This window comes from Tachypleus tridentatus, chromosome 6 (assembly GCF_004210375.1).
Source record: "Tachypleus tridentatus isolate NWPU-2018 chromosome 6, ASM421037v1, whole genome shotgun sequence".
NCBI classification, from domain to species: Eukaryota; Metazoa; Arthropoda; class Merostomata; order Xiphosura; family Limulidae; genus Tachypleus; species Tachypleus tridentatus.
Genome location: NC_134830.1, coordinates 94,770,175 through 94,792,081, shown reverse-complemented (window position 1 = coordinate 94,792,081; position 21,907 = coordinate 94,770,175). Strand labels below are relative to the sequence as shown.

At 32.1% G+C, this 21,907-nt stretch overlaps 1 protein-coding gene across 5 annotated transcripts in view; it reads right to left on the bottom strand.

Moving 5' to 3' along the window:
- LOC143253080 (putative receptor-type tyrosine-protein phosphatase mosPTP-1) overlaps positions 1-21,907 on the bottom strand; it is a 235,250-nt gene that overhangs the window by 33,851 nt on the left and 179,492 nt on the right. For all 5 annotated transcript variants that reach the window (XM_076506296.1, XM_076506298.1, XM_076506293.1 and 2 more), the window contains exons 12-15: positions 19,152-19,231; positions 10,533-10,630; positions 9,044-9,217; positions 7,931-8,065 (exon numbers count right to left, since the gene is read on the bottom strand). In XM_076506296.1, the coding sequence (XP_076362411.1) occupies positions 7,931-8,065; positions 9,044-9,217; positions 10,533-10,630; positions 19,152-19,231 (487 nt within the window). The remainder of the gene's footprint in view (positions 1-7,930; positions 8,066-9,043; positions 9,218-10,532; positions 10,631-19,151; positions 19,232-21,907) is intronic.

The window sequence follows — 21,907 nt, the reverse complement described above, 5'->3', positions numbered from 1 at the left end:
TGAATACAGGACCATAGTCAATGTATGGAACAGGCCCAGTGGTGATAGTGCCAAAGCAGATAGATTTAGCTGCGGTGTTGGCGAACTCGTTCCCACGAATACCAATGAGGCTCGATATCCAGAAAAACTGGAAAGAAGTAGATGTTAAAGAGAAAGGGTCTAGTCGGTTTTGAGTATCGGCGACAACAGGGTGTGAACCAACGTGAAGCAATTCCAGGACCAGTAGAGAACTAAGTGATTCAGTATAAATGGTGCAATTTAAATACTGCTTAGGTTCTATGTGATCCAGGATAAGAGAAATGGCATACAGTTCAGCAGTGAACACAGAAGCTGTAGAGGGGATTCTGCATGCAACCACAGAACCACAACAAACTATGGCAGAGCCAACAGAGTCACTTTATTTTGAACCATCTGTATAAATAGGAATGGATGTTTGAGAGATATTCAGCAAATAACAGACAGTATTTCCAATTGGGAGTGTTTGCTTTTCTCAAATGACTTAAGAACAGGTCACGTTTGGGGACTAAGAAGCAATGGTGGGGTGGACTGACCAGTGGATACAGCAATGTTATCCAAGGACAGACCCAATTCATCCAACTGTGCATGGGTATGAAAGCCAAAAGTTGCAATAGCAGTTTGTTTGTTTTGAAAAAGCATAGCCCACCAAGGAAAGAAAACACAACCCTACATGGAATGCTTTTGTAAGGAACAAAGTTTTGAAGCATACAGTAAAGTTTATTTGTTTTGTTTGTTTTTTTAATTTTGAGCAAAAGCTACTCGAGGGCTATCTGCATTAGCCGTCCATAATTTAGCAGTGTAACACTAGAGGGGAGGCAACTAGTCATCACCACCCACCGCCAACTCTTGGGCTACTCTTTTAATAACAAATAGTGGGATTGACCATCACTTATAATGCCCCCACGGCTAAAAGGGTGAGCATGTTTGGTCCAACTGGGATTCAAACCTGTGACCCTCGGATTACAAGTCGAACCCCTTAACACACTTGGCCATGCCGGGCCGCATACAGTAAAGACAGTTGCAAATGATGTAGGTGAAGAGGAGGTTCATGAGACTCTGTGCATAAACTCTGAAATGAGGAAGTGCAGAAAGCTCCACTCAAAAGCTGAAGTCCCTGATGATGAATGAGGTCCAGTGTATTTAAGGCCGAGGTCCTGGCAGAGCCATAGACCAGTGATCCATAGTTGAGTTTCAATCAAATAAGAGCATGATATATCTTTAGCACAAAACATCGATCCCCTTCCCAAGTAGTGGAAGAGCAGACATGGAGGATGTTCAGTGCTCTTGTACATTTGACCCGTGGCTGCTTGATGTGTGGTATAAAGGTCAGCTTATGGTCAAAGATAAGCACCAGGGACCACAGGCAGCCCAACTTCACCGATATGGAGTTTAGGACCAGGGTGAATACCTCGTTGGCAGCAAAAGTGCATGCAAATGGTTTTAGAGAGAGAGAATTTAAAGCTGTTTGCTGTGGTCCACTTCTGTAAATGATTGAGGGCAGTCAGTAGCTGCTGTTTAATATACAGTTTGAGTTCCACCAATGTAAAGAGATGATTATAGTCATAGGGACAATCAGCTCAAAAGGAAAGAGGTGATCATCCTGCCTGAGTCCTGATGGCTAAGAAGGTGGAGGATGAAGTAGAAGTTCTAGATACCTGGCAAAAGTGCTCACCTGGAGTATCAGTGATGCTCTGGGTATCAGCTACTTCCTGGCCATCAGAGAACAAGATCAAGAGTGGGACAGAATTATACTACCCATGACCTTTTGAATCTTGTCACATATGACTTTGGAACTGTTGATAGAAGATATGCTGGTTGTGAACTTAATCCAAAAGTCCTTTTGGCTTTGATGTTTTACCCACCTTGTATGTGCATGGGCCTGCTGGAAACCAATGTGGTTCGAGTGTGTGGAATACCTACAAAAAGTATCCCAGACTCGTTTTTGAGCCTTCCATGCATTATGGCAGGCACGATTCAACCACAGATGAGGATATCATGGAAAATGTGTTGAGGTTTTAGGAATACATTGAGCAGCTGCCTGTATAATACAGTCAGTTACTGCTGCTATACAGTCATCTATTAATGGCTTACAGATGATGGCAGGATCAAGTTCTGCAAGAGCAGTGAAAAAGGGCCAGTTTGCCTAATCCAGCTTCCATCGAGGTATGCAGGCCAGGTGGCATGAACCATGGCCAGTCTCTCTCAAAATTATAGGAAAATGTTCACTGTCTCATGGGGTATTGCAACCCTCCATAAAAAGTGAGAGAATAGTGAAAAGGAGCAAACTGAGAGCTCAATAGCAGTAAAAAACTGACTAGGTGCATGAAAATAAGTAAAAGAACCAGTATTGAAAAAAGAAAGTTTGTGATCAAAGAACACATGCTCCACAAAGCAACTCCTCCCATCAATATCAGCACATCCCAAGAGGGGATAATATCCCCTCTTGATAATAATTAAAGTCTCCCAAGATTAAAAAGGGAGACAGTAACTGTTCAATGAGAGCATTAAGGGCTGATTGATCATAGGTCTCTCCAGGCAACAGGTAGAGAGAACAAACAGTGATGGTACAACCCAAGGAAAAATGGATGGTTACAGCCTCCAAGGGTGTGTTGACAGGATGGGCACATGCTGACCAACCAACATGCACTCGTCCATCACACAGCTTGTCATTTCTGTACTGCCAAAAGGTGATTGTATCTGTAGGCTTCAGAAATGTTTTCTATAAGGAAAGACATACAGGATGGTAGGAAGCAATCATTACTTTGATGTCATCCAGATTAGAACGTAAACATAGACAGTTCCATTGTATCATAGTGGCCATTTTTATTTATGTGTAGGCTAATTTGGTGGAAAGCCCTTCTGTTTATGACCACATCTTTCTTCTTTATTGTCCTTATTCGAGGAAGATCTATTGACCTCCATGGATCCTACCCTGGGTTGATTGGGCAGGTCTTTGTTGTTGAAAGAGAATTCCAGCGACTGAGGACATGAACAAATGACCATTTTGTATCTTGGGGTGGGAGAAGATGTACTGGAGGAAATGCCCATACCTGGAACCAAAGGAAGTAGATCTTCGTGTTTGATGGAATGTATGTTAGGGACAGAGATGGGTGTTGATGTTTATTCATCAACATTTTTAACTATGGAGGCCAAAAGACTTTTCATTTGTTTTGAAAATGATTCTTTTGGAGGCACAGAGAGATCCATCTACACGTCCACTGTAGTAGTGGAATGAAATGCAGCAGCATACATCCGAAATGAAGCAATGGACAGCAACTTTTGAGCCTCAAGATATGTAATGTTTTGAATCATCTTCAAATGCTGCACTTCTTTTTCTTCTAACCATTTAGGGAAAGAAAAAAGTAGGATAGGTGAGAGCTATTGCAGTTGATGCAATGAGGGTCTGTTTCATACTCATAGGCATCATGGTCCTTGCCACCGCAATGAGCACACATGAAGGAACCACAACATAATGTTTCGAGTGACAGAACCACTGACATTGGAAACATCTGAGAAGATTTGTAATGAATGGCCATGCCTTGAAATTAAGATAACCTGGCTTGATGGTGGCAGAGGGACATGGTGATGTAAATGTCAGAATTAGGACACTGGTTGGCATTATAATTCCATCTTTGCGAGCGGAGATATATCTCACTGCAAAAACTTGTTGGGTGGAGAAATAAGAGAGACTTTCTGACTTGGGGATGTTCTTCAAATCCCTTTCACCAATAACTCCTCATGATGAATTCAAAGTAGCATGAGGTGTAACCCCAATAGGTATATCCCCAATCACCTTTGAATGCAAGAGGAGTTCACTGCATTGAAATGTGAATGTTTCCACCAATATGTCACCAGAGTGAAGTATTTTGATTGACTTTGGAGAGCAAGCAAGTCGTCTAGTCCCTTCTGAATGAAAAAGGAAGACATCTGCCCTAATGGTTTGTCTGAAAGAGAATGCAGTATAAGAAAATGAAGTACAACAGGTGTTACAGATGTTGAAGATTGCTGCTCAGAATCTTAAAGACATGGTCATTTACCTATGGACTGTTTTTCACTACTTAAGTTTTTATTTGGAGGATCCTTAATAAAAAAAATAATTTTTCATTGCTCACTGGCCCCACCTACCATGGAGCCCTATGAGGGGATGCACTACAATGCGAAACAAGGAAACTGCAGCAATGCCAGGGTTTTGTGAGCATTATACCCAAACATCAGCATCAGAAAGAATGTCCACAGCACCTGATGAGAACATCCAACACTGGTACTTGGCTGACCCTAGCCAAAGTGGACTGGCCAACTGACCCTAGGGGGGCTATCCCAAAGCTGCCCATCTACAGGAATTGTAGGCCAAAGTGGTGTGTTAAGATTGGACCCTTCAACCACCAGGATCCTCTCCTCCCCTTCACAGGTTACCATGCACAGAATCAAGTTGATGGATGTTTAGATCCCAGAGGAGGTAAACTGAAATAATAGAATAGTCCCCTCACTAAGTACAGGAATCCACACCAAGGGTTAATGAATGGGAAAACATTTTGCAGTTGGATAAATCCCCTTTAATTCTATTATGCATAAAGAGAAGTATAATATGTGGAAAACTTCATGAATCATATGGTCTAAAATGGGTGGTTTTTACAGTTCAAGCTGCAAGTTGAAGTGTGATGATGGGGTGGGGAGTCTGTGTCATCTAGTCCCTCTGTAATGTCAAGTAGATTTCAGAAGTTACTTAAGTATCATAGATGATTAGATTCATACTAGTATGCTTGAAGTGCATCATAGGACCATAAACCTTCCAAGAGTAACAATGTCTCAATTACTCATGCTAAAATCATCTAGGCTTTGTTCTTCAAGCATGATACTGACTTCAGACATCCTCCCTTAAAACTATTTAAATTGCCAGATCTGAATCTTACTGAATATCTCCATTGAAATTTTGCCTGTTGAGAGCTCCACTGTTAGACAACTTCCTCTTTTTTTGACCTTAAGTACTGAGAGCTGTACTGTTGAATACTAATACCAATAATTTCTTATGACACAATCAGATCTCAGATGGAGCCCATCATTTCAGAATGTGATATTAACAGAAAGAAGAAAGCCTAATCAGACATTGAGAGGTTCCTCAGTAAAGAGTGGTCAGTATGTGTATCACAAAGTATTTTATTCATTTGGACAGAAATACTAAACCAATATTGTTATAGAACTGATTTCAGGTGTTTGCACAAAGTCGCTCAAAAACTATCTGCATTAACCATCCATAGTTACGTATTAATAGTTTAAAGACAAGGCAGCTAGTTAAAACCACCAACCACGAACTCTTGGGCTACTTGTACCTGCCAAAATACTTAGATTTAACCACTCTTATGATGTACCCATAGATCTAAAGTGTAGAGCACATTTTTTTATTCTTATTGCATAAACAGGATGTGAACTATGCAATCCACATACTTGCACAGTATGTGCCAGATTCACATACTGGCAAGTTAACCAACAAACTGCACTTGGCCTCATCAATACAGAACCTTTTAAGTCTGTATTGATACACATCATTGAACAATTATGCAACACCACAAAAAAAAATAATTCCACTCTGACAGCAAAATATATAAAGCATGAGAGTAAAGGATAAACCTGAAAATAAAGATGAGAATGGAAACCAAATCAGCCAATAAAATTGTTGGGGTAAGAAAAGATCATATACTACAAATAGAGAAAAAAATGACAATACATGAAATTCATATTACAATGTAAATGTCAATTTTTTAAAAATATTTTAAATATTATTTGAACTAACATTGCAATGTACTGATCTTGTTCTTATCCTCCAGTTGGGTTATATTCATTTATTAAAAAAAATTACTCTCAATACTCCATCTTCAAGTCTTGAGATATTTAAAACAAGTTATCTTCTCAGGAACAATAACAATAAGATAAACATAAATATAAGAATGACTGAATAAAAGAAAATACAAAAATCTTTATTCAAATATTTGAAACTGATGTACAAAAACCACTGAACAGATCCAAATTGTTTATATCAACAAAAACATGAAGTTGCAGATCCAGTGAGTACACTGATACATTAGGATGATGAAACAAAAATATTACATACACAAGAAGAAACTAGACTTACTGTTTCATCCAACTCAGAGGTGCTAGGTTCGTGCTAGCATGCAAGAAAGAGTATAACACATTGTGCCCATGTTTGTTTGGTTAAAAACACATACAGCAGTAACTCTTTTATTCTAGAAACTAAATATTTTATAAATATTTCACGTTAATTAAATTTGTGATAACCCAAGTACATTTTATAAAAAAATACCAAAACCTAATGAATATCAGAAAGGTGGTGAGTTTTGTGCATGTAAGTGTATTACAAATCAAGGAAAGGATTAAAAAAAAACAAACTAAGTGTGTGTTCTTGGTACTAAAACTACTGCAGTGATCATACCTGCACAACATAACATGAAAAATGTTTTGAAATAAATAAAAACAAATCTACACTTGCTCTAGAACCTTTACATCAACTCCCGTTATTACACTCAACATAAAAGGAAAAAAAAATGCATTACAAGTGCAAATGACTTAAAACATTGAAAGTTACTATCTGACAAAAAACTTAACTTCAATTATTTGGAAATGTTAAGGATAATTTTATTTTATTGATAAACATTATTTCAAGCAATGAGACTAATACAATGAAACTTATTATAAAGAAAAAAATTCTAGCTTCATGACAAAAAAGTGAATTACTGTATTTGATACACACAACTCTTTCAAAATATTTTCACTTTTCATCATCATTTCAAACATTCATGAGATTTACCATATTTTACAGAGCTACAACATATTCTATGAAAGAAAGTCAATAAAGCTAGAGTTAATATTTTAGTTTTATTGATCCACTGAACTTAACAGAAAATTTATTATTTACATTTACAAAGTAAAAATATGATTTTAGACATGAATGTTATTTATAAGTAGTGAGCTTATTTACATAAAGAAACATTTAATTTAACAGAATATAACAGATCTATAATAGTTAAAATACCCTTAAACTGCAGTTTCATTTCAAGGAACTTCTGCTTTTATGTTTTGACCAAAGCTTCAGAGGTAATAAAGTAAATTACCATATTATGGAATTCTCTATTCTGAACACAGAAGGTTTTTTAACTTTAAATCTTCAGTTGATATCGGACTTAACATGAAAACAAAAAACTACCAAACTCGGTCAAATCATTGGACCAATAAATTATGCATGTATAAAAGTGTTCACTTGTTAATGTTCTAATCATCAGAGGTAATTCTTAATAAAATCTATTATAGCTACAGTAATGACTAAAAATTGAAAAGCAAAGTATACAATGAAGTTAATGTAGAAGTAATATGAAGAATACTATCAGGTATTACTATGCTTCATATAAAAAAAGCTAATAACTTCAAATAATAACTAAAAAATTATGTTGACTACGAAAAACTTAAAAATAATGTAGACAGTTTAGAAGAAGTAACTATGCTAACCATTACAATACCTTCTATTTAATCAACACAGCCTTACATTAAGTACTTAAAACTTATTTTTATTTTAAACAAGTAAATAAAGAAAATACTCTATCAGTAGAAACAACTTGCACTGAAGCTCTAGAACCAATCTATAAGAAATTTAAAATTTGTGCAAGTTTAGGTACTAAAAATATAATATCTTTAGTACCATAAAAAATAAAACCATCAGATTGAAATACATAATGCAACAACCAGAAGATATGAAAATTTTCTATCAAATTTTAGGTAATAAAACAACCAAAACATACTGATTTTCTTTTCTTTTACATAATAATAAATTAAGAATAAAGATATAACTTTTGAAGGATCTCATAATATCAAATTTCATACAGTTCTAAAGTAACACATAACTTACACGTCCTCGTTCCACAAGGTTGGTAATCATCACAATGATGTAAACTCGTTGCTCCCAAATCATACGCCAGTAGTCATCAAATGTTGAAGGTAATGGTCCTTGAGTGCCAATGTAGGCTCGTGCTTTTCCATAACCCTAAATATAAATGGTGTTTCGACTATGTTCCTATTACCTGTACATCTATTTCTTATTACTTACATACTGAATATTTAGAGATGAGTCTTCAAATGCACTTTCAATAACTTATAGTCGTTTACAGTAACATGACATTTTGACAATGAGAGAAATGTGTTGAAAATAAGCAAACCTTAATAAATACTTGATATTCAACACACAGTTCATATAAATAAAAGTATAATTACCACAATTTACATAATTTGCCTTTACAGCCAATTAGAGATTTTTGTAATATATAATAGTTTGAGAAAATAAATAGCTTGAGTTCAAAATAAAAGTTATACCTTAAGTATTTTTTTTTCTTATATGTCAAGTACTATCTTAAGGAAAATATTTTATAATGAAACTTCCTCCTTGAGCTAATGACAAATAAATATTATGGACAACATTAATACTAAAGTGTTACACAGGATAAGGCTAAATGATTGTATGATATGTAACATTATACAGTTTGCATTAGAAGACAGTGTCTGAAACAAGAACAAAGGCAACATTAGTAAGAAGATTAAGTAAAAAACAAAATATTCAGTTTCATAACTTTTTAGAGAAAAGTTATTTTGAATATTAATAATTAGTTCTCTCAGACCTATGTATAACTGAAACAAGAACTATTAAGATGCAGTGTTTAGCACAATTTTCAGACATTGAGGTTATTTTCAACAAACTTTTCCAAAGTGTTTGAAGATACAAATCACTGATCAATTTACATTACGTTTTTTAGATGAATATAATCTATAGTTTTACTTTTCAGTTACAGTAAACCTATCTTTTGTAAAATAATAATATAAAACTAAAAACCAGCTCCATGTTACTTTTCCTATGTCTTATTAAAGCAGATTTTGTGCCACAGTGTTTCACCCAAATAAAAATTTAATATAAGCTCAAAGTTTTGTCTACATTTTTCAATGTAATAGGAGATATCAAATTAAAACTCACATCTATGTAATTGGCGTTAATATAATCAGAAAACCTCTTCTGTCCAGGCAAAGGTTTTAGTATAACACGACTGTGGTCATAAGCAACAATGTTAACATATCTGTTTTTGTTCTTGTTTTCAACCATCTGGGAATGTTGAAAGGACAAATCAAGGTCAGTAGCTTGTTGGATGGCCTGAAATAATGGTAAAAGACTGTTTTAAGTTTGTAGCTTAAATTAAACCAACAACAATATTAGTAACAATTATCTGATAAATTAATTAACATTCCTAGTGATAGTTACCTCAAACCTCAATGAAAATTTCTTGAGTGAGAATATTTCTTGCAACAGTTACCTGATAACCTACTAAGCATTCTTAGTGACAATTATCTCAGAATCTATTGAACATTACTATTAACAGTTACCTAATAATCTACTAAGCAGTCCAAGTAAGAATTATCTCTGAACTTACTGAACATTTTCAATTACACAGAGCTAGTATCCTACTGAATATTTCTAGTGACATCCTCTGGTAACCTACTTAACATTCCTAGTAATAGCTACCTGATAATCTACCAAACTTTCATAATAAGAATTACCTCAGAACCTAATGAACATTTCCAGTGTAAACAAGCTGGTACCCTACTGAAAAGTTTTAGTAACAGTTATCTGGTAACCCACAGGACATTTCAAGTGACAGCAACATACAGTTGAAACATTAACTTCTTTTATTCTAGCATTGGAGTTCATTTGAAGCTGTTCATGTCCTTCCTGTGGCAATGTATTCAGCAGAGAAATTATTTTCAACACTATGAAACCTACCTAAGGTCAAGCATGAGTTAGCCACGTCTCAGTAATTCCACTGTTGTTGTTTATTCATCCATAAATCGCAGTTTTAACTGAAGATGTCATAAACATATATGCTAAGAAGAATCAACACTACTAAAAACTTCAGAAAATGCCTATTCAATCAGTTAACACTCCCAACATTAAATATCTATTTGCATACGTTCTTTACATAAAAATAAGAGATTAGTGACAATACCAATTTTATTTTATAAAGTACATTACTTGATATTCAAATTTTTGTACATCTGAAATCATAGTTGCACCAAAAAAAATATAATTTGAAAAACTCATTACTTCAATATATTTCTTACAACATAAAAAAAGAATTACATCTCATATACCTCTTTTTGGCCTTCCTTATCCAACTATTCTGACTCTTAACTCTTACTAATGATGATACAGAATTAGCATCTGTAAGTAAAGCACTGTGTAAAATTGAAGACACTACTGATGACAAGTACCTGGAACCCTACAAATTAAATGTATAATAAAACTGAAGGTGCTGCTGAATGTGAGTTTGATACTTTTAACATTAAACATTGTACTGAACTGAAAATATTACAAATAATAATAATCTGAAACAATCCTGAATGAAATTGATGACACTACAGTTGACATTTACATGGAACTCTCCAAAATAAAAACTACAGATGAGAGTTACCTGATACTCTCCAGAAAACCCATGATCACCGTCAGCATGTAATTTGGCTACATGGTCTGCAAACTGATGGACTGGGATTGAAGCATACTCAGGATCTTCTGTAGAAGTACATCATAATTATTTTAATAAAACCTCATTTTTTTACTGCAAATAATGACACCATTTTTTGACTCTAAACATAAAATGCACAAACAAAATTTTGTGAAAATACAACCAATTTGAATAAAATAGCTAAATTCATTTATTTCTTAAATGTTTAGCATTAGTATAGCAACAATATAGCCTACCCTTTAAAACTACTTCTGTACTTTGTTTCTACCCAAACATTTTCTCTACATCTTCTCTTTTACTTTTCTGCATTTAATTTGTCATAGCCCTCATCACTATCTGGTCATAGTTTAAAGCTGTCCTCACAACTGATTTAATAGCCGTTGTAAACAAGCTAAAACCTGTCCTATTTAAACATAAATCATCTGCTACAAAAAACTTACCATTCCTAACAAACTGATCCCAAATGCTCAATAAATAATCTCCTTATCCTTATATATTAAGCTAAGCATATTAACATTCAGTTCTCATTATCTGTTTATTATCTCATCCCCACTTTTAAGGCAAAATTATGTTATTATGGCCTTTCCCTTTAACCCTATGTGTATTGATGAGAGTTAAGGTGCACATTATATAATTGATGTCAGAGTTATCTACATTGCTGATTTAGCAATAGTTTACATAGAAAAGAATAAATACTACATTAAATATACAAGGATATTGAAACAACTGTAGATATGCATATACTGGAAGTTCTAAAAGTTATGTAAAAGTAATATTCAAACTGCATACTGCACAAAATTATTTTCATTCTTCCTACAAATATCACCTTGCACTACAACTTTTCAAAGTCTGATTCAGACTAACATTATGAATTCAGAAACATACGTTGAATACAAATACTTTCATAATACATTTGAATGTCTACATAGAACAGATATGTACTGTTTTCTAAAAGACTGACACATTTTGTAAATATAAATTCCAAATTATAATCAATATTACTTCTTTCCTTCCCTATATAATTAGTCCCTACGTGAACAACAAATACAACACTGCTCTTCAGTTATGTTTTCCACCCATACCCCTTAGATAACATAATTTAATTATTTTCTCCCTTTTTACCTCACAATTCTATCCATGTGCTGCACCAAAGAATCACTTAAAATTATAACCTCCTTAGTTTTTAATTTTCATCATTATCTGTCCCTTTTGTTTTACTTTTCCTCTTCTGCACATGTAAAAGCTGAAACCTGTTATTTAATTGAACCAGCTTATTAGAATTAAATCTAATTCTTCTAGCCTTAACAGTACTATATCAAACTTCCTTAAAGTCATTATTAGCTACATTGTCCCTTACATGTAAAAGTTGAGATTTCACTTTAATTCCTGCTGCCAATTTCTACAAGTTACACTTAATTTGTATATATCTCCTACAGTCTAAGATAGCCTCAAAATCTCTCCCAACCTATAAATTCTACAAACGAATTGTACTTCTTTAACCCTCTCAGCACTGGTGAGTAAAAGTGCATGACACATCCACCTCATAGTTATATTCAAAATTTAACACTTTAGCTGTGAGAATAAATTATCAACCAATCAAAATTTAGTAATCAACTGGGTGCATTCCACAGGCTGTTGCTCAAAACAAATTAAAGAGCACCATATGGTGTGTTCTGTAATTGCTTGTCAGTTTTGTAAGCAACAACAACAAAAAAACCAAATCAAAAATTCTATTAGCTTAGGTTGCAAAATAAGTAGTTTGTTATGGTCTATTACAATGTCTACACATTGTAACATGAAGGGAAAAAAAAGGCAATTTAGTAATTTATATTGTTTGTAGGGAGTACAAGACTAAACAAATGGATCAAAGTTGTATCTCAAGAGGGCTGGTACAGGTATTAAAACTTTTATTAAAACAGAGAACAACATTTCAACCTTCTAAGGTCATTATCAGGTTAACAAAGAGTTCAGGTTAATCTGAAGATGACCTAAGAAAATCTAAACGTTGTTCTCTACTTTATTTTGATAAAACTTTTAATACCCATACCAGCTGTCTTGAGAAAAATTTTTACTTCAAGTGGGTTTCTCATCATAACAGATCAAAGAAGTTGTACAGTGTTAGGATAGAGAAAATAACAGATAAAATACATAGTCTCACAGAAAAACTTTTGATATTCACTTCTGAGGTTCTAGAGAACTTGAATATTATAGAATGTAATAAAATGTGTCTTTAATCTTAACATAAATATCACTTTGCATTCAGACTAGACAGAGCCTAAGTCAGACTTTGACTACATAAACTTACAGGTAAATCTTTAATGAAAAAATATGATTTTCTATGAACAAAATATCTGAAGTGTTTACAATAAGCTTGCCAAATTTTGTGAAGATACAACTGCTATATTAAAAGTTAGAGTATTGTTATTTCCATGATTACAGGTATAGGATTAATATGGTTCCAAATTTCCATGTAATACCCATTTCTCACACCAATAACACCCTACAAACTGCTTGAAGCAGTTCACACCAACACTGCTCTTAACTATTGTAATCTGGGAATAAATAATCACAACTAAATAAGAACAACCTATAGACAACACCGTTAAGCTTAACTAAACATATTATACCATCATATAACAATTTTATCTTCAAACTAAAATAATTAAGTTCATCTTTAAAACAGAGAAATGATAAATAACATCTTTACACAATACTTGTACAATAATGTTATCTATTTAGCCTGTTTTACTGATTAGCTGAATTGTAGTTACAATAGAGTCACAGTACACTAACTATGCCTAATCTAATGCTAATTAGTAATAATTACACAATCAAGCTGTTTTTTTTTTTAGTTTTAACTCTACTAATAATATTAACTATGAAAAATAATGACATTAAGGAGATACTTAAACAAATTTAAATTAGATATGTTTTAAAAGCTTCAGAAGATTAGCTTTCAAACATAATTACTCTCCTGTAGCACTCTCTACTACTTTCAACCCATTAGGTTGCACTAAAAAAACAGGTAAAAGTGATCTGATTAAATATTTTAGATTGTTAATAAAACTGATAGTGTTGATGCATTATCTTTCTTTATAATTACTAGTGAAAATTGTCGAACTAGGGAACACAAACATAAATTTTAGCAGGATGAGTTATCTTTAGCTAAGACATCTTTATTTTTCTAACAGGGTGATTAGACACTGGAAATATCTGCATTCAAATGTTATGGTAAATTTTTGGAAAAAAGCTTGTTATATACTTCAATGATAACGGTTGTGTACAAGTTTTTTGTTGAATGGCTTGCCTTCAGAGGTAGTTAAGGCAGTAAATTTAAGAGAGTTTAAAGGAATGCTCAGTAAATATTTGAATAATAAGAGCTGTTTATGAGAATGTTTTTCCTTAAAAATGTTTTTGACTTGGCAAGTTTTTATTCCATTATGTATAAGAAATCATTTTAAAAGTTTAATCATTCTTTAAGATGCACTTATGATGTTTGTTACATAGATCAATGAAGCAGTCATGCCTTAACAAATTATGCGAAACTAAAACACAGCCTTGAACTGGCTTGTCAAAGAAGACAAATTTATACACAAATCCAATCCAATGAAGATATTAATAAAACTAACAAGTAAAAATAAAATTGTGAAGTATCAACTTAATTTTCCTGAAAGATTTGCAATGTACATAAATATCTTTTATTGTTGATTCTTTATACACATGATCTTCATGACAGAAGTGAGCTGGTGTGACTAAAGACTAGAACACTACCACAATTTTCTTATAAGTAATGTTTAGTTGCTCTTATCTACATCAATATGGATATCACCAAGTTAAACACACTGTTATGAACATGAAAACTAACATTATTACTGGTGACTCTGAAATGGTCTCATTTAACCTCAAGCAAAATCATTTTAATGACATGGCTAATAGCAAGGTAGTATTATAAAGTTTGCAAATGTTCTCTTAATTTCGTATATAAATATTTGTTTGCAAATTTGTTACACCTGAAAGTTACATTAAATATTGGTCACACTTCTGAAACACTGTTACAAACTTTGACTAAAATAACATCTAAGCTATGATAAGAAAACTATTTTTGGGAAGACCTTTTCTTAGCAATAATGAAAACATTCCAAAAACTGAAACATTCACATAAATCTTTATATATTTAAATACTAGTGCTACAGGCATAAATTTAGATAAAATAATGTTAGTAAGCCTGAAAATGAGCCCCTGCTACCTCATTCTACTTAGTCACTGAGAACTTCTCCAAAATTACAAAAACATAATGTAACATTTTATCTGTTGTATTATAAATTATAATATTTTCCTACACCACAAATATGTGCATTTATTTTGCATAAATATCATTTTATAGTGTTGGATATACAAGACTGTTCAGTTTAATAGTTATTATTTAGTTTATTTAGAGACTTACTATTTAGTGGTTATTTATTCTCATAACAAGTGTGTTAAAAGTTCATTATTTGAAGAGCAATAGTTATGAAAAGTTTCATTATCTAACATGGTACAAGTTGTACATTATGTATACAGTTTAACTGTTATACTAGGCTTTTTATAATATCATTGACATCAACTTGCTCAAAGCTTCTAAGTTTTTCTCATTAGGTGGAATATTATTGTTACTACTAGAAGGCTAGATATTTCTATATTTTTCTGATGCATGTTATAAATAAGTACAGATACAGAAACTAAGAAAGTTAAGAGTGAAGTTAAACTGCATGTAAGTTTAGACATTACATGTGATTTCTAAAGTGAGTTTCACAGCTTGTATTGTAATAAAAGATAAAGGATAATACTTTGTCTTATCAAAGGGGTGTTATAAAGTAACTGTGGTAACCAACAATTACAATGGTAATTTGAATGTGAGTGTTATAGCCCTGTATTGTAAGAACAGAATGAGGAGAATAATTTATCTTGTCAAAGGGTGTTCTAAAGTAATTCAACCAACCTACATGTACCTTGACAAAAACAAAGTATCTCAGAATGGCTGGTATGGGTAGTATTAACACTTTTATTGATAAGCAGAGAACAATGTTTTGACCTTCCTAGGTTAAAACCCATACCAGCCATTCAGAGATACATTTTTATTTCAAGTGGGTTTTTTGTCATTAAAAAAAAGAATTATTTAAACACTGGATACAACTGTGACAATCAATAGTGTAACACATTTTTGCACATATGTTTGACTTGTTTTGAATATATACTGTTTTAAAACAACTGGAATTTGTGCTGTCCATTTATTGGTGAAATTGGTTACCAACAAGTCACAGACCCCTACTGTTAAGAATCTTGTCCACTTCACAGATACTTCTCTCTTATCTCCTATCTCACACTAAAATACAACTAATAAAAGAACTATATAAAAGCAATTTATACAACAATTATCAGTTTAATAGGTAAATAGTTATCAACATTTAAAATGTTAAAATAAATAATACTTAATCAAAACTCTTTTAGATTTGGTCATTATTTGATTTGTGTTATATTCTTTTCTGACCACAGATGTAATGTAGAAATAAAAATTAAAAAGCACTTTACAGATATTGATTAGTATGCATTTCAATAGGAAACATTTTAGTGATTAAGTTTATTTACTACTAGTATTTCATACAAAATTCATTGAAGAATTCATATACTGTAGTCCCTAATTTTCAATTTATGAAGTTTTTTTATTTTCTGTACCTACTGTGTACTAGATATACTCTTCTCAAACTATGGCCAAAAACAAAACAAGGAAGTGTAGTATTTTATTATCTAACATATTCATTTACTATTACTTTTTATAGTTGTATAATATTATTTCTGATGTCCTTTTACAAGTTCTGTCATGATTATCTTTTAATTCAAAACAACCTGATTTTGAAAATGTTCTTTAAGGTTTTGAGTACGTGTTAAAAGTCAAATTTCTTTAATTGATATATCTCAAAGAATAAAATTTCTAATTAACTAATTTCTTAAACACACATTAATATATTAATACTTTTTTAATGGGATGTCATTTAGTTTTTTCATTCATTTAGAATTTCTAGTGTTTCTTCTAATATAACTCAAAAACACATGTTGAGCTATTCCTGCATTACATTTGACTTTTCTCAGGTCAATATCTTATCTGATTTACTACATTCTGTGGAATAAAATATGCATATTGACACATTACTTTAATCTGTGACTCAATAAAACTATTTACTAAATACCAGAAATTTTTGTTAAAAATGAAGACCTTTCCAACTTGACAAATTTTCAGTTCATAAAATTGTGAAGATATTTTTAATACACCAAATTGTCCTGTTGGACATCATACCTAGCTGCATCTGACTTATCAAACATCTCAAATAATATTTATAGTTTCTGTTCAAGAGGTTAATTTATAGCTGACTTGTCAATTATTGAAGATCACATTAATATAGAACTTTAATGAAATTTTCACATGTCCCTGCTTTATTAATCATTTTTGGAGTGATCCAAAAGTTAATAGTTCTGCTGTCTGTAAAAAGAGTTCTGAGCTTTGAAAGTTGTGAATTTTTTTTCTTTTTCTTTCAGATATTCTTCTCAAGGATTGGGGTCTCTGGTGTGTGGGAATCTTCAAGAAGGTATAAGATATGTGTGTCAAAGATTTGAGACAATGGGCTAAAGGTAAGAAAAAGTATTTGTCTTTTGGAATTGCAATAGTCTGGCATTAGCCTATAAACCATGGAGAGGACTGCTGTTTTGCTCATGTAACGTGCAAGGCTACAACACTCGAAATAAAAAGGAAATTTCTTATGCAAACCTTCAATCTGCTGTAAGACCTGTTTCTCATGGATCCAATGTACCTGTACATAATCCACTAGAAACTCTTCATAGAATTTCATCTAATGCCAGTAGAAATAATGATAGGAATTATTTTCAACCAGGATAAAAAACACTGAACATGAAAGTTCACTGACATCAGTATTCTTCCCTTTTTGTCAGTTTGTTTGTCATTTTTGTTCAATGTAGTAAGTGAAATAATAATTTTATCTACATATTTTTCCAAATTTGTAAAAAAATTGTTATGTGATATAAACAAATGAATTTTATTTTCAAAATCTGCATAGTTGAAATATAGAAAATGCATTATTAAAGCAAAAATAACTTTTATGAAGTTTAAATTTATAATGCTGTGCTAATAATTTCAGTCACTGCAGCATACAATGTACTTTATCTCAAAACATCTGGTATGGGTATTAAAACTTTTATATAAATAAAGTAAAGAACAATGTTTCAATCTTTGTTAACCTGAAGATGACCTATGATGGTTGAAATGCTGTTCTCTACTTTATTTTAATAAAAGTTTTAATACTCATACCAGCAGTCTTGAGATAAATTTTTACTTCAGGTGGGTTTCTTGTCATCACTGACAATATACTTTAAACTGTTTGAAAAAGGATTTGTTACAACTAAGGTGTAAAACAAAGAGTTTACAAGTTTTGATTCTTTCTTGAAACTACCAATTGGGTAACTTCATTCTGAAGATATTTTGATATGCTGAGCCACCTCCATTACTAAGTATAAAGTATGCCTTTATTTAATTCTTGAAGATACTGGTTTACAAAATGTACCAGGCAGTGAATGTGAATGATTGCAGTGTTTTGTTGCTTAAATGTTGAAGTATACCAGAATGTTATTAAACACACTGCAGTTTATTAATAAATTAGTCTGAGCCAAGTCCATTAAACCAGTTCAGTCTTCATGAACGGTGTGTTCCTGAACCAAGCAAAATAGAAATGACCATCTGTTTTTTGTTGGCCACATTACAGTTTCATTAGGAAAACAATCTTTTTTTTTTTATAAACACAATAACAAGATCTAAAACATTCACTGAAATTTTATCAAATATACATAAATTTATGAAAGGTCAGTATGTTTTATTGAGAAATCCTGCCCATAAATACTCATCTATATGAGCATACCAGTCTGTCTTCTTCACATTTTGGAGTGAAACATCTTATGTCGTGTATTGGAAACAACCAAAAATATCTTCAACTAACAAAGTTAATAAAATTAACTACACAAAACCCACATATTTATGCATACAACAATAAACTAACTTTAACAAACAACTAGACATCAAACAAGTGTAACGTTAAAAGAAAATTTGGACTTGGCTAGATAAACTTAAGACACATTTTGGGTAGTTCTGGTTGTTACTTAGATTTAAAAAAAAAATCAGTAATTAATTTATTTTTATGCTTCTCAGTTGTAATCTTGCACAATATTTTAGATGAACACTACAGTTACTACAAATAAAAAGTGTGAAAATGATATAACAATACAGTGTCACAAAAAAAATTTATTCACTCAGTAATACTCCAATGATTTTTTCATGGGAAAATAATATATCCATGGAATAATATTAATGACTCATTTTATAAGTAAGTTATAAAATGTAGGGGAAAAGCTTTGTTTCCATGGGCTGAAAGATTCATTTTAAAATCATTCTTCTCAAATGTTGTTGTGGTTTGCCAAAGGAGAGGGAAGAACCATAAAGGAAAATATTGTCAACTAGAATTGACTTACCAAATGATTCAGAGAGTTGAGGAGAAGCCCTGTTTCCTGGAGGGTCATCAAGATAATAGTAATCGGCTTGAAAGTACTTTCTGTAGAATGGAAGTCCTAATGCTCACTTTTACAGCATATATAGTTTTAGCACAGATACAATGTCTAAATGAGGCTTTTATACAATCTGAACAGACATCTAAGTTTCCAAAATTTTTCTACAAGCATTTTGTTAGCTTTATTCAAAATTCTATCCTACAAAATCATAAAACTTAAACACAATGATAAAAACTCAACAGATAGTCATTACAAGTACTTTACATTTTTGGTATTGGTAAAATTAAAATTTTATTTTTGAGTTTAGCACAATGGAAAAGTTACATTCTGATCTTTATTTGTGGCTTATATAATATACATCAATTTTTATACAAATGTAATAACTTCAAAAAAGTTTAATATTTTTATCACATATTAAACACACAAGTATACAGGCACAATATATATATACACACACACACACACACACATACAGATTTAGAAAATGTTGCATTAAAAATATGAAATCATAAAAATTTTAAAAACTTCTTACAATTTAAATATTAAGTTTCAAGTAAGATTATATTGTATATCTTTCAAGGGATCTCAACCAACTCAGGAAAAAATAATGTACTTATAATTTTAACATGAATATTAAAAAAAATTAAATACACATCAGTCAAAAACAGAACAGAAATGTGTTTTCTTCCATTATTAACTTTTGTCAATGTAAGACCAACAATGGCAAAGCTAGAGAATAAACTATTTTTAATTTGCAACACGTTTATAATAAGGTGATAGATACTTTACAGATACACTAGCTGGAGTACCCATACACTGGATGGAAATTGCATAAATTCATGATTAATGAAAGGTAATCTTAGGACGTGAAAAGTTGATTCCTTTATATATAATTTAAAAAATAACCCAAAATGTCCACAAAAAACACAAACTTAAAGAACATTCATCAACAGGGTCAAAGTAGTGACTAACAAAAAAACAACTGCAAATTGCAAAATTAAAACTTTGTGCATATTTTCCCATGGACATAATAAGCCTCCATACTAATTTTAGTGAAAATCTATATACACCCTGCAAAGTATTTACATGGATGTACAACAGACAGTACTATTATATTTATATAGATGGCACCAGTGCATTAGATCTGTTTGCGATGTATATATGATGTCATATCTGCACCCTGGGAATGGAGAAAAATAAAGTTCTCCATGATGGAAAACAGAGGTAAAACGGGAACCTCATGACCCATATTGTGAATCTACTTGCATATAGGACAATAATTTCTTAAAGATGGGGTTGTACATCACATAATAAAGAAATTTTTCCAGTACCATATAAGCAAAAGTTCCATTATATTATGATGTAAAACTTCATTACACATTCTTTGTATAAGATGTCTTTGGATATTTCTTATTACATATCTAAGAAAACACGTTTAAACACATTGCTTGCATAACAAAAAACACAGCATTAAATATAAATTTTAAAATTGTACTAAAAAAATACTTCTTTATAAAAATAGGTTCAAGTTTAAAATTACTTGACAAATAAACCTTTGATCCATTTCTTTGGTACACAATAAATTACTTTTCTTAAATTTTACATTTTTAGAATTTAAATAAATTTCAGACAGGTACTTACTTCTGAAATACTATAAGCTTTTTCTTGTATAATATTCTTTATACTGTACAATAAACATGATTCAAAATTTTTACTGTCTTTTATGCATTGCAGAGAATATATTGCTTATTCATAATTTTCCACTCTCCCATCTTCCATGTAACTTACTGCACATGCATCAGGAGATCTTGCATAAGCTCTCTCTCCCTAACATAATATACTTTTTATTGAAAGTGTCAGTCAGGATGTAAACCACATATAGTCCCAGTCATTTGGGAAATAAGAGAGAAAATATTTCAGAGGTAAGTATATGTTTGAAATTAATTTTAATTCCAAAAATGTAAAATTCAAATCAGGTAGCCTTACTCCTGAATAATGTAAGACACAATACCACATTTTGACAGGTGGTGAGATCCAGTTATAACAAAAATGATAGAGAGAAAAATTGTAAAGATATAGGGCAGAAAGATAATAAACTATACAACAATAAAAATGTAGTCAAGCAGAGTCAGAGTACAATCTAGAATCATAAAGATTTAAAGAACTGAATCTTAAGCAGAATTGGTGAAGCAAGTCAGCAGAATAAAAAGAAACCTAGAAATACAGATTTCTTCTCAGCAGGAGACTTGTTCACCTTTGACACCTTTCAATTTATACAAAATTAGGGTAATGCTGGTTTACTGTACTTGCAGAACCAACTGTGGGGATATGGGTGGTGGCATAAAAAGATAGGAGAAATACTATGCCCTATTCACGAGGTTGGTCTGTGGGTTGCTTGTTTTTGGTCCATGGGCTCAAGCCTCATCTTCTTCCTTCCTTTTTGCTGCTGTTGTCTTGCTTGGCATTCTCAATTGACATTCTCATACTGTCCCATCTCACTTCATTGCCTTAAATTAAAATATAGAAAAACCCCCATGCACAGATAAATAATCTTCCATGAGCAGGGACAAAGAGGAACTACAATGTTCCTGAACAACCCTGTTGGGGAAAAAATCCATCAGACTTCCCTCTCTCTAAACTAAACCCCTAACATGGTTTCATTCATTTGTTATGCCCTATTCCTGTAATAGAAAACTCTCACTGGATTAGTACAGTCACAT